The 12,748-nt window shown below is 41.0% G+C and overlaps 1 protein-coding gene across 2 annotated transcripts; it reads left to right on the top strand.

The window, feature by feature from the left end:
- The first annotated feature begins 2,354 nt into the window (after positions 1–2,354).
- DEPDC7 (DEP domain containing 7) lies at positions 2,355–12,148 on the top strand. 2 transcript variants are annotated; one of them, XM_063333932.1, is made up of 9 exons: positions 2,355–2,484; positions 4,774–5,161; positions 7,101–7,231; positions 8,127–8,316; positions 9,035–9,249; positions 10,351–10,493; positions 10,690–10,815; positions 10,916–10,994; positions 11,182–12,143. In XM_063333932.1, exons 1-9 carry the CDS (start codon positions 2,412–2,414, stop codon positions 11,394–11,396), a joined length of 1,560 nt encoding a protein of 519 aa, XP_063190002.1. In that variant the 5' UTR covers positions 2,355–2,411; the 3' UTR covers positions 11,397–12,143. The 2 variants fall into 2 exon arrangements, with proteins under 2 accessions (XP_063190002.1, XP_063190003.1); XM_063333933.1 differs by lacking the exon at positions 2,355–2,484 and adding an exon at positions 3,578–3,704 and having other exon boundaries at positions 11,182–12,148.
- The last annotated feature ends 600 nt before the right edge of the window (positions 12,149–12,748 follow it).

Consider the following 12,748-nt stretch of genomic DNA (forward strand, 5'->3'; position numbering starts at 1 on the left):
ACAAGATTGCATTCTTTAAAAGTACTATAGAAAAGTATAAATAAATTAATTGCGTATATATTAATAATTACATAAAAGTACATCTGTGCTTTAGGAAAGCATTTTATAATAATGTAATGTAAGAATTACTAAAAGTTGTATCGCGTTTTTCAACATCCTTTGATACCAGATACTGTTCAAGAGCAGCTGGCTGACCAGCCAGTAGCTGCCCACCAGCCCATGGAGGAACTGGTGTGTTGTGGTTGTGGTCACTGTGGGAAAATGCGGAGGCAAAGGCAGAAATCCGAGGTAGGCTGCTTATCACTTATCATAAAATACAAGAATAAAAAACCTTATTAGCAGGTCACAGTGCATTAGCCATGGTTCACTCTGTTCCCTGCAAGCAATATTTTGTAAGGTGTAATGTTCTTGTTCGCTGGTACACCTCCTATCTGAAAATGTTTGTAATTCTAACCTCTCTCAAGATTATGTTGAACCATTGCAGGATTATTGACTGTGTCACTTTATTTCAACAACTATGCAAAAATAAATTATTTTTAAAAATGAACTCAGGCATTTGCTGATTTGCAGTTAATATATTTTGGCAATGCATCAAAAAACTCTAGCATCAAACTATTCCAAAAGCAGGGAATAATAAAATAATGTATCATAGAAATCCCCATTGACCCGTGCGTTACAGATTTTTTATTAGGTTCTGAAAGGCAACTGTCAAAACAGACACCTGTGAGTCGGAACTGGGGTTTTTTTAAACATCTTTCCCTTGTCCACCAAGAAAGAAATCTCTGTTTGTCACTTCCTATTGTTGAACAACAATATGAACTTTCATTTTCAAAGGCTGGCATTCTGTTACAGTTTGAATGGATTCCTTTCTCTCTGGGCTTAAGCCCAGAGACTTAAGACTTCTTTATGGGAAAAACTTAACAAGAACTTCCACTCTTGGAACTCCATTATTAAGTACTTTATTGCTGTGTCAGTGAAACACGAAGAAATGTTTGTTTGCTGTAAGTTTGTGGTTTCTAGTTCCCTGTACCAATTTTTCACAGCCTAAAATGAAGTCCATTGTTTATTCATTTGTATACGATGAAAAAACTTGGAGTGCCCTACCTTTAAGCGTGACAAATAAGGATAAAAGAAGGCTAACTTGAGCTTCAGGGGATAGCAGATGTCCTGCTCTTCACACCTGCTTGCATGGAACTCATCGTAGAACAGGCTAAAGTTTCACGGGAGATTTTGTTTTGCAGAACTAGCATCAACATTTCAATAATGTGAGAACTCAAAATGAATTTTTGTGTCACTTGTGATATCTATATTATTTGGGTTTTAATGTGCATTATAGAGTTTTTGAGTTTGTTTATCATGGAGATCAATTTGGCTTTGTGCCTGCTCCTATTGAAATCAGTCCGAAAACAGATTCAATTAATGTTGTCCTAATACACTATCATTGAGTAAGGAATCATCAAAATATCCCCTACTTAGCAGAAAGTGATGTTGGATCTCTCAGCTGTTTCCTGCAGACAGTAGAAAAAACTTTTATTACCCTGAAAGTGAATTTATTATTTCATTCTAATAAAAAAATGCCTACTGCTATAATAAACAGCTCATATAATACATCAGAGGGAAATTTCAACCATATGTGATTGTTAAAGCCATATGTTGTGGTAACAAGCAAGAACACTATTGAATGGTCACGTACGAGGCCTATTCTTGGGTTAACTTAAAGAAATTGAGATGACCGGCTTGATTTTTTTTAAATTACAGAGTACATTCAGGGAAAAGTGCTTTACCAACAGGGTCATGTGCCCCGTTGCTAGGAATGCAGGGTAGCGTTTGTATCCTTGTGGGAGGCATTGGGGATTTCACAGCTCGGGTGTTTCGGTGCAGTGTTGTTATCCAGCTGTACCCTCTCGCACCAGAACCGTAGTGTTAGTAAACACACACAGACTCTTTGCCGCATTTTCTCCCCAGGGACAGTCACCGTTTATGGATCTTGATGGTGTTCGCATTCACAGCCACAAAATCACGTCAACCTGTCCGGCTGCGAGTCAGGCAGTGCCCGGTTGGCGGATGGCCCCTCGGCGCGGCTCCGGGGCGGGGCGGCTAGAGGGCCTTTCGCTGCTCTTTCTGCCGCCGCAGGCCCTTGGGAGAAGGGCGGCGGGGCTGGATTTCTCCTCAGCGCACCCCCGCCCCCCGAGCCGCCATCTTCGCGGCCGGCTCCTCTGAGGCGCCCCGGCCTCGCGGCAGGCATGCGGGCAGCCGTTCAACCGCCGCCGCCGCGCGCGCCCCGCCCCGCCCTCTCGCCCGGGACCGACCAATAGGGGCGGGCACGGGCGCGAGACGGCCCCGCCCCTCGGCGGGCTACTTCTCCGCGCGGGCGGCGCGCGGCGCGGCAGTGCGCGGAGCAGCCGTCGGTCATGGCGACGGTGCGGGAGAAGGCGGCGGCTCTCAGCCTCAGCGGTGTCTGCAGCCCCGCCGCTCGGCCACCGGGTACGGGGCGGGACGCCTGAGAGGGGCCGGGGTGGGGGGGGCACGGGGAACAAGCTGCCCTCAGCTCGGGCTTGGTGGGGGCGGCTGGTGAGGTGAGGTAAGGTGAGGCGAGGCGAGACGGGTCTGTCCCGCTCCGCGCCGGGCCCCTGCCCGCCGGGAGCTCCGTACCCGGCGCCTTTCCCGGCTGTACAGAAGTTCAAAAGTTGGCCGCTCTCCGCCGGTGAAGGGGGGTGTTTCCGCTCGGGAGGCCCCGTCCGGGCTTCGCGCCTGCCCCGCCGCCGCCGCCCCGAGCTCGGCCGTCGCGGTGGGCTCGGGCGAGGGGGCGGTGGCGAGAACGCGATGTCTGTCAGGTGCCGCGGGGCGGCGGTGAGTAACGGGGAGACTCGAGCAGCTGTTTCTGTCCTAAAAGCGGGTAAAAAAGCAGGTGGGTCGTTAATGTGATGTAAAAGGCTAAAGGGCTTGTTGAGAACAGTTTTTGCTTTTTTTTCCCCACCTTGAGCACCTTAATGCTTAATGCCACACTTAATACCACATTCCCTGAAAGGTTTGGGGTGTGTGTTTGAAAGGAAGAGGTGATAAAGTAGTGGTTAATAATAGAATTATTGCAGGTAGTATGTGTTGATATTTATTTTAGCAGCAGAAACCAACGTTGGTGTATGCTTGGTGGTGTTGGGTTTGGGTTGGTTTGGTGTTGTTTTTTTTCCGCAGCAAAATGTAGGACTGGAAGGAAATGCTGTATCCTGTTTTGTTTGTTCTGCCTATCTGAAGGTGTCATCGCGTTAAAGTATCAGCAAGCGCGTGCTTTGTCTCTCTTGTACTTCTGTAGCTTTAGAAACTGGAGGTTCTGGAAGGCTTCTACCTAGTCTGGTTCAATGCCTTGTATTAAAAAGCTTTTTTTTTCCTGATACAAGTCTTTTCAGAAAGTAGGTGTTTATTTGATAATGTCTCTGAAGCTGTCTGTTGCTTTCCTTTATGACAGTGTTGGTGTGCTCAAATGCTATTGAGTTCTCTGTCTTCCCCCCCCACACACAATCTTTACTGCATGCCCTAGCTTTCCCCCTGTGCCTCCTCCCCCTGCCAACTTGCTAATTTCTGGGCTCTCTGGTAGATGGAGATCAGCTGGAAGTTCTGGTGCCTAAAATTGGAATACAATTCTCTAATGCCACTTCAGACTGAACAGAAAAAAAATACCTCCTGCATCTCTGTGGAAAATGTTCATGGTAATATGTTCCAGAATGAGTTTCATGTTGTTTTTTTTTAAACACTGCATCACACTGTTAATTCATTTGGTTTGAGGTCTGTCATAACCCCAGATGGCTTTCTGTAGGATTGCTGCCAACTCCTCATTCCATATTTTGCCCTTCAGCTTTTGATTTCGCTCCTCTTCCTCTGCTTTCTGTCTTAATAAATTATTCATTTGATTTACTGAGAAACATATAAGCTAATTCTAGCCTCTCTGGTGGCTGCAACTCTTCCCAGTTGGGTGCCACCTGCAAACTTTGTAAGTGTATCCTGTATTTTTAAGTCCTTGTGGAGGCTGGGTCTAGCCTCTGGTCAAACTTAGTTGTTAGCATGCTATTCTTAATCAGACTGGTAAATGAGTAATAGTTCAGTGGTTTTATTGTGGGAGGGAAGACTGGTTGGCTCAGGGAAGTGGTACTGAGTACACAGAGCTTAAGTCTTAGTTGGAGCAGAGGTGGTAGAAGGCTGTTTTGTGGGATAAGTGTTGAGTGAGTGGTGTCTCAAGAGAATTCTTGATCTTATTAGTGTTATGCTAAGCACTGGTACTAGGTAGCTTATGTGTATGCACAGTCCTGTAGTAAACAAGGTTCTGATGTGTCTCTTCATCCCTGCTTCCCTCTTCCCTGCCCACGTGAATAGTTTTGTCAGTGTCAGTAGAGGAACTAGGGAGTTACAAGTACATGCAGCTAGCTTTTCCTTGTGCGAACATGTGTGCTTAGGAGGAGGTTCTGTAAGAGTAACAATTAGGTGATGGAGGAACATGGAAAAGCATAGTGCCACAAAGTGACAGGCTGAAAAAGTAGAAAGTCCTGGTTACAAAGCTTCAGGCTAATTGGTGAGAGCAATCACCAGAGTGAGGTACATTGGTACTTTGGCAGACTTCCTGAGGAAGTAACAAAATGTTAATACATGAGCGACTCAAGCCAAACTGGAAATCTCAAAGATTTTTAAATCCTTACAAGATTTGTGAAAGCTAGTAGCCAGAAAGGGGGCAGTTCTCTTCTAGTTGCAGCATGAATTCAATCTTTATGCTTTCTCTGTTCTTAGGCTTTAGCTTGGCGCAGAAACCATTTGGGGCAACATATGTCTGGAGCAGCATTATCAATGCACTTCAAACTCAAGTGGAAGTGAAAAAGCGTCGCCAGAACCTGAAGTGCTACCATGACTGTTTTATTGGTTCGGACGCGGTGGATGTTGTCTTTGCCCATCTTCTACAGAACAAGTATTTTGGGGATGTTGATATTTCCCGTGCTAAAATAGTGCGTGTATGTCAAGCCCTGATGGATTACAAAGTATTCGAGGCTGTTTCAACTAGGGTCTTTGGAAAAGACAAACGCTCTGTATTTGAAGACAGTAGCAGTAGCCTCTACAGATTCACAAATGTCTCAAACCAAACAGAACTCGATAAAGATTACCAGCAGGGTACACCACAAAGGTTAGTACATAATGGAACATGAAGATAAGAAAATTTTTGCAATAAGAAAATGTTCTGGGGGAGAGAAGACAAAACTGTCATACAATTACAGGACGTGGGTGGGGGGAAAAGTAGATACAGATGTTTGTGGGTGGAAGATAGGTAGGAAACAGCAATTTGAAGCGAGTAAATCATTCAGCCTGCATAGTTACTGGTTTTCTGTGTCTGTTATCACATTGCCTTAGGGAAGGAGGGTAGAAATTAAGTGCATTACAGATACTGATCTGTTGGGCTCTAAACCAGTATAACGAACTGGAATTCAGGTGCATCGGGCTAAGGCAAGGGAACAATCTTTAGTCATTGCACACCTAGCTCTGGCATAAGGAAAAGAACAGGTAAAAAATAGGTTTTTTTTCTTTTGTCATCTTAATTTCACTATGCTTCAAATTTAGCTTTTTGAAATGTTTTCAGCTGTTTCTTCATGTGTGTATGAGTTGTTCACAGGCTAGGTAGCAGGCTGTTATGCTATTGCATGCCATTGTAGAACCAGAGGGAAGTGCAATGGTGTGGTTTTGTTTCCCTGTCTCTTTAGGAGTGGGCAAAGAAAACCCCGGTACTAACTGAACAATCACAAAACAGAACACACTGCTGTGTAGATGAGACTTTGCCAAATAACTTCCCTTAAACGGTTTTTGTCAAGTGTTTGTCTCCGAACATACTGTTACAAGAAACTACATTTGTGTAGCTATTGCAATAGTTTTAGCAATGCACACTTTTGAAAATTGCGAATAGTATTGACCTAAAAAGAAAATACCTTAAATGATTGATGTGTTCATGAGTAGCAAATGCAAACTCAAGTGCATCAACCTAACTGATCAGAAAATTCTAGAAGCAGAGATTAAAAATTGATAGTTCCTTCGTCCTGTTTCTCCCCCCTCTTTCCCCCAACTAGCTTTTTTTCTGTGCTAAAGCAAACAGTCCCATGCCTTTATATGGAAAGGGGAGGATTTGTGAGGAATAAAAAACACTTTAATCAAATGTGATATTTTCAAATATATTCATCACAAGGGCTGTTAAAGCAAGACCTAGAATATATTGGACAAACAGTCATGAAACAAGGTTATTCATGTTCTATTAGTGTAGAACGAAGGTGTTTTTCTTCTGGGCAGGGCACAGATACGTTGAATTGCACTTCTCCGTTTAGTGAAAGGAACAGATCTGTTGATACATACAGCTTGTCACATACATAGCAAAGATAGTGGACATCAAAAGGATTTTACAGTGCCCTAAAACAAAGAAGCTATAGAAATTGAAATTAAACAAATATGCTTGGAGAAGTAGTCATTTTGTAGCTACCTGAGAATATATGAAAGCAGTTATGAGAAGAACCAGCCAAAACACAGGAATGGGTGACAGGTTTCTGAAGCCTTCCACTAGTTGATGGCATAAAAAAACCCTCATAACTTTAGGAGTGGTGATGCTACAGAACAACCACCTTCTGGGTTTTTCAAGAACAGCTCTTAATTTTTGTCCTCACTTGACCATCAGGAATAATGTTTCAAAACTCAGGAGGTTTTGAGAGGGGGTTGTTTTTTGTGTTTTTTTTTTTTTCTTAAATAATTTCTCCTCCTTAACTATTTCCTCTCTTAGATTTTTTTTTTTTTTTTTTCCCTGTGGTAATTGAAGTATTTTGCCAATGCTGGCTGTGACAAGTTCCAAGAGAGGAACTATGCACTTGCATGCGACAGCTGCATGCTGGTAATTCTTTAAGGTATCATACATTCTCTCCTGTGTGACTTGGACAAAAGAAGTGTCGGGGGGAGAAAATTATGTAAATATTTATATAGAGAAAACATTTTTTAAATCTCAGACAGTTATCCGCATCTGTATGTTACATGATACGTTTGGTTATCCATACGTATGTATATAAATATATATAAAAACTGTTTTTTAATCTCAGGCATGAGAAGAGCATGTTGTTTCACTCTACTCCTGTCAAACCAGAAAGCTTGGAGGATCTCTGGGAAAACCTGAGTTTAAAGCCTGCAAATACCCCTCAAGTAAATATCTTGGATAGTTTGTCCCGTCAAGGTAAGCCAAATGATGTCTCGGTCATTTATATGTGGGAGAAGGAAGATAATGACTGGAGAGGCTTATACCTGTCAGACTGGAGAGGGAGTCAAACTGACTCTCATAATATTTTGTGTTGAGCACCATGTTTAACAAAGGCCAATTATATTTGTTGCAGGCTTGCTTTTTACCTTTTCATTTCATCAGACAAGGACCCGTTATCTCTAGTTGAAATAAATCAGTGTTGAATTTTGTGGAGAAGAATACACAATTGTTTAGAGCTTGATTTGTGTTAGGAGCATTCTTTGTAATATTTAACTACCTGCATTTTATCTGTGCTTGACTTAATCACAGACAATGGTCTACTGTTAGCTAAAACTCTTCCCTAGCTTTTCAACTGTGTATCTGTAGCGTCCAGTGTTCCTTCAGTATTACATAAAACTGTTATTGACAATTCATGTCTTCTCTCAGACTAAACTATGATCTAATGCGTTTTTTCATTTGGTTAAAAATGCTAATACATCCTAGAAACTTGAAACTCAAAACTCGAGCCAGATCATAATTGTGGACGCTGTGGACTAAGGATAGTGTCGCTGTTACACTTTTTTTAATCCTTTATCTAGAACAAAGATTGCTTGCAAATTAGAGCACAAAGACTGTAAGGCATTTCAGGCTTACCCAAAAAGCAGTTCTCTGACGCTTGTAGTTAACTAAACAAATGGCTAATTATTTCCTTTTTTGGTGATAAAATGCACTTAAAGCTGATAAAGGCCTCACTCTCTGCTACTGTATATCTTTATTTTGGTAAAATCTGTTAGATTAGGACTGATGGGAGGATGGGGAGTTGTCCTTTTCATAATCTCTCTTTTTGCACATGCTGAATCTCTGTGTGCTTTGTGTGTTCCATCCTTCCTAGTTATTAATGAAGTATGGCGAGAACAAACAATTGCTCGTCTGCTGCAGCTTGTAGACCTTCCACTCCTTGAGTCTTTACTTGAGCACCAAGAGGTCAGACCTCAGCTTCCACAACCACGGAAGGGAACTGGATATGTCATCACAAGTAACTACCTAGACAGAGAGATTCTCAAGGCTTTCAGTGACTCACAGTAAGTATTCATCGCTCACCTCTGCAACTCTGAAAAACTTTCTGCTTTCAGTACCGCAGAAAGGATGCAAGTAGGCACTTTTCTCCGCTAGACTTTACTGGATTAATTGGTAAATAGCAACTGCTAAGCTCTAAATCAGAAGTAGCTGAGACAATTTCTGCTGAACAGTGGAAGAGTTGTTGAATGCAATGGTAGTATTTGATAGTATTCAGAGGGGAAATTTTTGCTGCATTGAGGGAAGAAAAGAGCATTTTGCTATTACCTTGAAATTTCTTCCTTAAAAATTACCAAGAGGGAATAGTTTAATTTCTCCTACTATATTAAAAAAGCCAAGAATGCTGAGCCTGAAACCATGTATAAATACAGTTAAAAACATAGAATCAGATCAAGGTTCATGTTTCTGTTTATCTAGTGATAATTATGTCCTTGTCTAACAGCAGAGGACATCACTATCTTTAGGTGTAACTGCTTGTGACTATTTACCTGTGCGGGTTACTAATTCTTCATCTTGATTAAATACATAACAAAGAGGTATATGGTGGTGATCTACCTGAGTGTCAGGAAAAGTGTATTTTTAATTTGTGTGTCAATTTCTAATGTATTTAAGGGCCTACACAAGCAGTGGGAAACCAGTCTATTTACTTTCCGTGAAAAACAACACAAACAACTCTGAAAGGCATCAGTAATGCTACAAACTTTAAACCACTCTCTCTTCTAGAACGGATGAATGGCTCTCAGCAGCAATAGATTGCTTGGAATATCTTCCAGATCATATGGTGGTAGATATTAGCAGGAACTTGCCTGATCAACCAGATAAAGCAGACACATGGAAACTGCTGCTGTTTGAAAGTATTGGTACATATTACGGCCAAAAAAAGGAGCCGCTGTTAAGCCACGCATCTGAAATTCATTCAGGAATTGCAGAACTATTAGGTAAGTAAAACAAAGCTCCTAAGCTTATGTGAGAGATGTTCTGACAAACTGAGTATTTACTACAGCAGCCAAGCTTAAAGGCTAACTTCTGCAAATTTCTCTTGTTTGGTTGGTTGGGGTTTTTTTTAATTTCTAGTCATAAAGACTGTGGTTTGAAATTATTGGTCCTGACTGTATGCGTTTCTGTAGTTTGTCTCCAGGTCTGTGTAGGATGGCTCTGAAACTGGTGTGCTAGAATCTGGGAGTAGTTGGTATCCATGGAAATTAAATGTCTCTGTGAAATTAAATATAAATACAGCCTAATAATAAATATTTAGGCAATAAGATCTAAAGTTAAAAAGCTGCGTGGATGCTTTGTATCCCATTCGCAACTCTTCCCCTCTTGTCCATAGAAATGTGCATTTCTTAAAACTTATGTTTTGATGGCATTTTAGAAAACTCTTGATGTTTTAGTCATCAATTAACATCTACTCATCCCTGTTCTCCTTATTTTTCATCCTCCTCTGGCTTGATTGTTCTTCTTATTCCATGTTGGTAGGAATGTTTTGCATTTATATCTCATTCCTCCTTCCTACATGATAAAGGGGGGGCTATCAGTATAACATACTTTGTGTAAATAATTCATGCATCTAAAATGGGAAAAAGATTCCTTCACTGCATAGTAAGGCAAACTAAATAAAACTTAGTGAAGCTCTACAAAATGGCTTGCAATTAATTCATCAAGCTAACCCATTTATCCAGGACATATTCCTCATCTCTTGAGAGATCTCTATTTCTACAACAAGTCGTCATTCATTTTGTTATCAGAACTGTTTTCTTCTTTTCAGTATTTCACATTCCATTCAAGATGGCTGAACTGTAATTGAACTTAATTGAAAGTGAGTTTTCTTAAATATCAGGCTAAAAGCCTGGGTGTGGGCTGTTCTCAGACTGTAAGCAAACAGCTCTCGTCAGCCTGTGAGAAATTTTCGTGAGAATGGATTGCTCTGTTTGACCAGCTCTGTTTAGAGAGATGAATGTCTCTTCAGTGGCTAATTTATGTGGTTTATTGTAACACTTCTGTAAATAAATATGGCAATAGATATCTTTATCTCTCCCCAGTGAATGGGAAGATGGAACAATCTTTAGAAGCTGTTCAACTCTATTTGAAACTTCTAGACAGCCAAGTCAGGGAGGAGTTCAGAAGGCTACTGTACTTCATGGCTGTTGCAGCACATAATTCTGAGCTCAAACTACAGAGGGAGGTAAATGTGCATACTGAACTTGTTGCTTTACGCTTACTGAAATCTAGAAGTCCTGGGTACTGGTCAGAAAACATATTTGTAGCTTAAATATGTGACTACAAGAAAAGCTATGACTCAAAAAGAACAAAGACCATGCCCTTCTTAAAGGGGCAGACTAATTCTCCTCTTCTGGTCATTATTTCACACTATTCTTTAGAGTGACAACAGGATGGTTGTGAAAAGAACATTTTCTAAAGCTATTATCAACAATAAAACCTTATGCAGAGGGAAAACTGACCTCCTGATCTTGTTCCTTGTGGATCACCAAAAAGATGTGTTAAAGGTAAGTACTAGAAAATGACCGGGTTTTTGTGACCTTGTATGCTTATGCAGAATTGCCTTTTTCTGAGCTGCTGTTTGACTGTCTTTTCTTTCTATTCAAGATCCCAGGGACACTGCATAAAATGGTCAGCAATAAACTGGTGGCTTTGCAGAAAGGCCAAGATCCTAGTAAGATAACAGGTAACAGTTTAAACTGAACCTTTTATTCTTGTCATGCACCCAGATAAGAAATGGAAGGGGCTGAGATGATGCAAAAAGACTTGCTGAAACAAGACCTAATTTGCCTCAAAAGGAAGATGAGTCTGTAAAATCTTGAAGGTGGTTGACTGTGGTGGTAATTATCTGAATGTCTCGTGTTTCCTTTTAGGCTATACCTTTTGCCAAAAACTCGATGAAGGAGAGTATCGTTCCAGTACAGAGAAGACCACAAAAGAAGAGCTATTGTCTCTATTGAAAGCTATTGATGAAGATTCAAAGCTTTCTGACAAAGAGAGAAAGAGACTGCTAGGTCAGTTTCATAGTAGTAATCCAAGTATTTTTATGCAGTATTTTGGAGACAGAGTTACTAATATGTGTGTGTGACTTTAAATATCGATTACTTTCTATACTCCAGCATTGAAAACACTAATATATTTGTAAATCTTTTGTATTCATGTATCTAATAAAATTATTTTGTGGAAATGGATGGAATTTATACAGTTATTACCAAAGCCAACAGTACCCAAGTTTAGCCTGTACTTACAATTTAGCTTTGCTCATTCTTAATTGCCGTAGGGCCAAAATGATCCTTTCTTTTCCTCACCTAAAGCCAAGTCTATTGACTCCCTCTATTCAAGTATTGAAATTACTGAGGATGGGAGATGCCTCTCCAAGAGTGAGATCTCTCTGCCTTCTTTTGTACCAGCACTGAATTTTGTTGAACATGTTTTGGTTTTTTTCCTAATTCCCCTTGCGTTATGTGACTCCCTCATGTAGCATTGATCTATGACTTGCTGTGTAATGGACAGAGCTGAGTAGCATCTTCTGCTTGATATTCCACTGCTTTTCTTCAAGCTTGCCAGCTAACTGTACTGTGTATGTATAGGACAAATTACTATGCTGTTTTAAGGTGAAGTGGCACCATATTGAGGAATTGCCAGGGAAGATGGCTCTTTCCCAGCTGAATCCTGCTCTGTACCCTGAACTGTTGAGTCTCCTGGGATGGTGAAGATATTCTGGATTTTTAAGTCAGTCTGGCTTTGGCTGCCACAGAATGTACTGTTTATGGCTAGTTATCTTCATCCCTGCAGTGTTTTGCTCTGTCTGTAAGTCTTATTGATGTCACCAGCTGTAATTAGAAAAGAGCTAGAACAAATGAAAGGCCTTTGGGTCTTCTTATGGCTGTATATTTTATCTGTGTCTAGTCTACAGTGGAAATCCCAAGCTGTGCCAACACAGGCAATTGCAAGCAGGAAAATAGATAACATAATCAGAGATCTAATTTTGACTTCTGTGGAGCTATCTTTGGGATGATGCCAGCAAAACTTCATTAGAGTCACTGTTGCAAGAACTCACAAATTTTGTTCCCATACCCAGTGTTGGTAGAGCTCTGTTCTTTCATTTGAGGGGGGAAAAGGCTAGTGTAATTGGGATCAAAAGTAACTTAATCATGAAAGCAAAGTGGTAGTAACTGTTACAGAGAAAACCACAGTCCTATTTGAGACACTACCCTGTAAGGTATCGCTAAGTAACTCTTCAGTCATTAGTGGCATCTGTTGCCACTGGTTATTTCTTCTCCAGAGCACTTTCTCTGAAAGTGAGATGCAGACGTGGTGTGTAACAGGACAATGTGTTACTGTATTCTGAGGGGGGATGGAAGACAAACGTACAAGAGGCTTATTCTAGTCAGTTAGAAAAGACTTCTAAAAGATAATCAGTTCTTGAAAACTAATAGT

The sequence above is a fragment of the Chroicocephalus ridibundus genome, chromosome 4 (assembly GCF_963924245.1).
Source record: "Chroicocephalus ridibundus chromosome 4, bChrRid1.1, whole genome shotgun sequence".
NCBI lineage: Eukaryota > Metazoa > Chordata > Aves > Charadriiformes > Laridae > Chroicocephalus > Chroicocephalus ridibundus.

Excerpts from the sequence above, each read along its gene's own strand:
- DEPDC7 (XM_063333933.1), top strand. The coding sequence starts at position 3,593 with ATGGAGATCAGCTGGAAGTTCTGGTGCCTAAAATTGGAATACAATTCT. Across the intron at positions 9,250-10,350 it reads AGGAATTGCAGAACTATTAG|TGAATGGGAAGATGGAACAA; the intron begins GTAAGTAAAACA and ends ATCTCTCCCCAG. Across the intron at positions 10,995-11,181 it reads AGATCCTAGTAAGATAACAG|GCTATACCTTTTGCCAAAAA; the intron begins GTAACAGTTTAA and ends GTTTCCTTTTAG.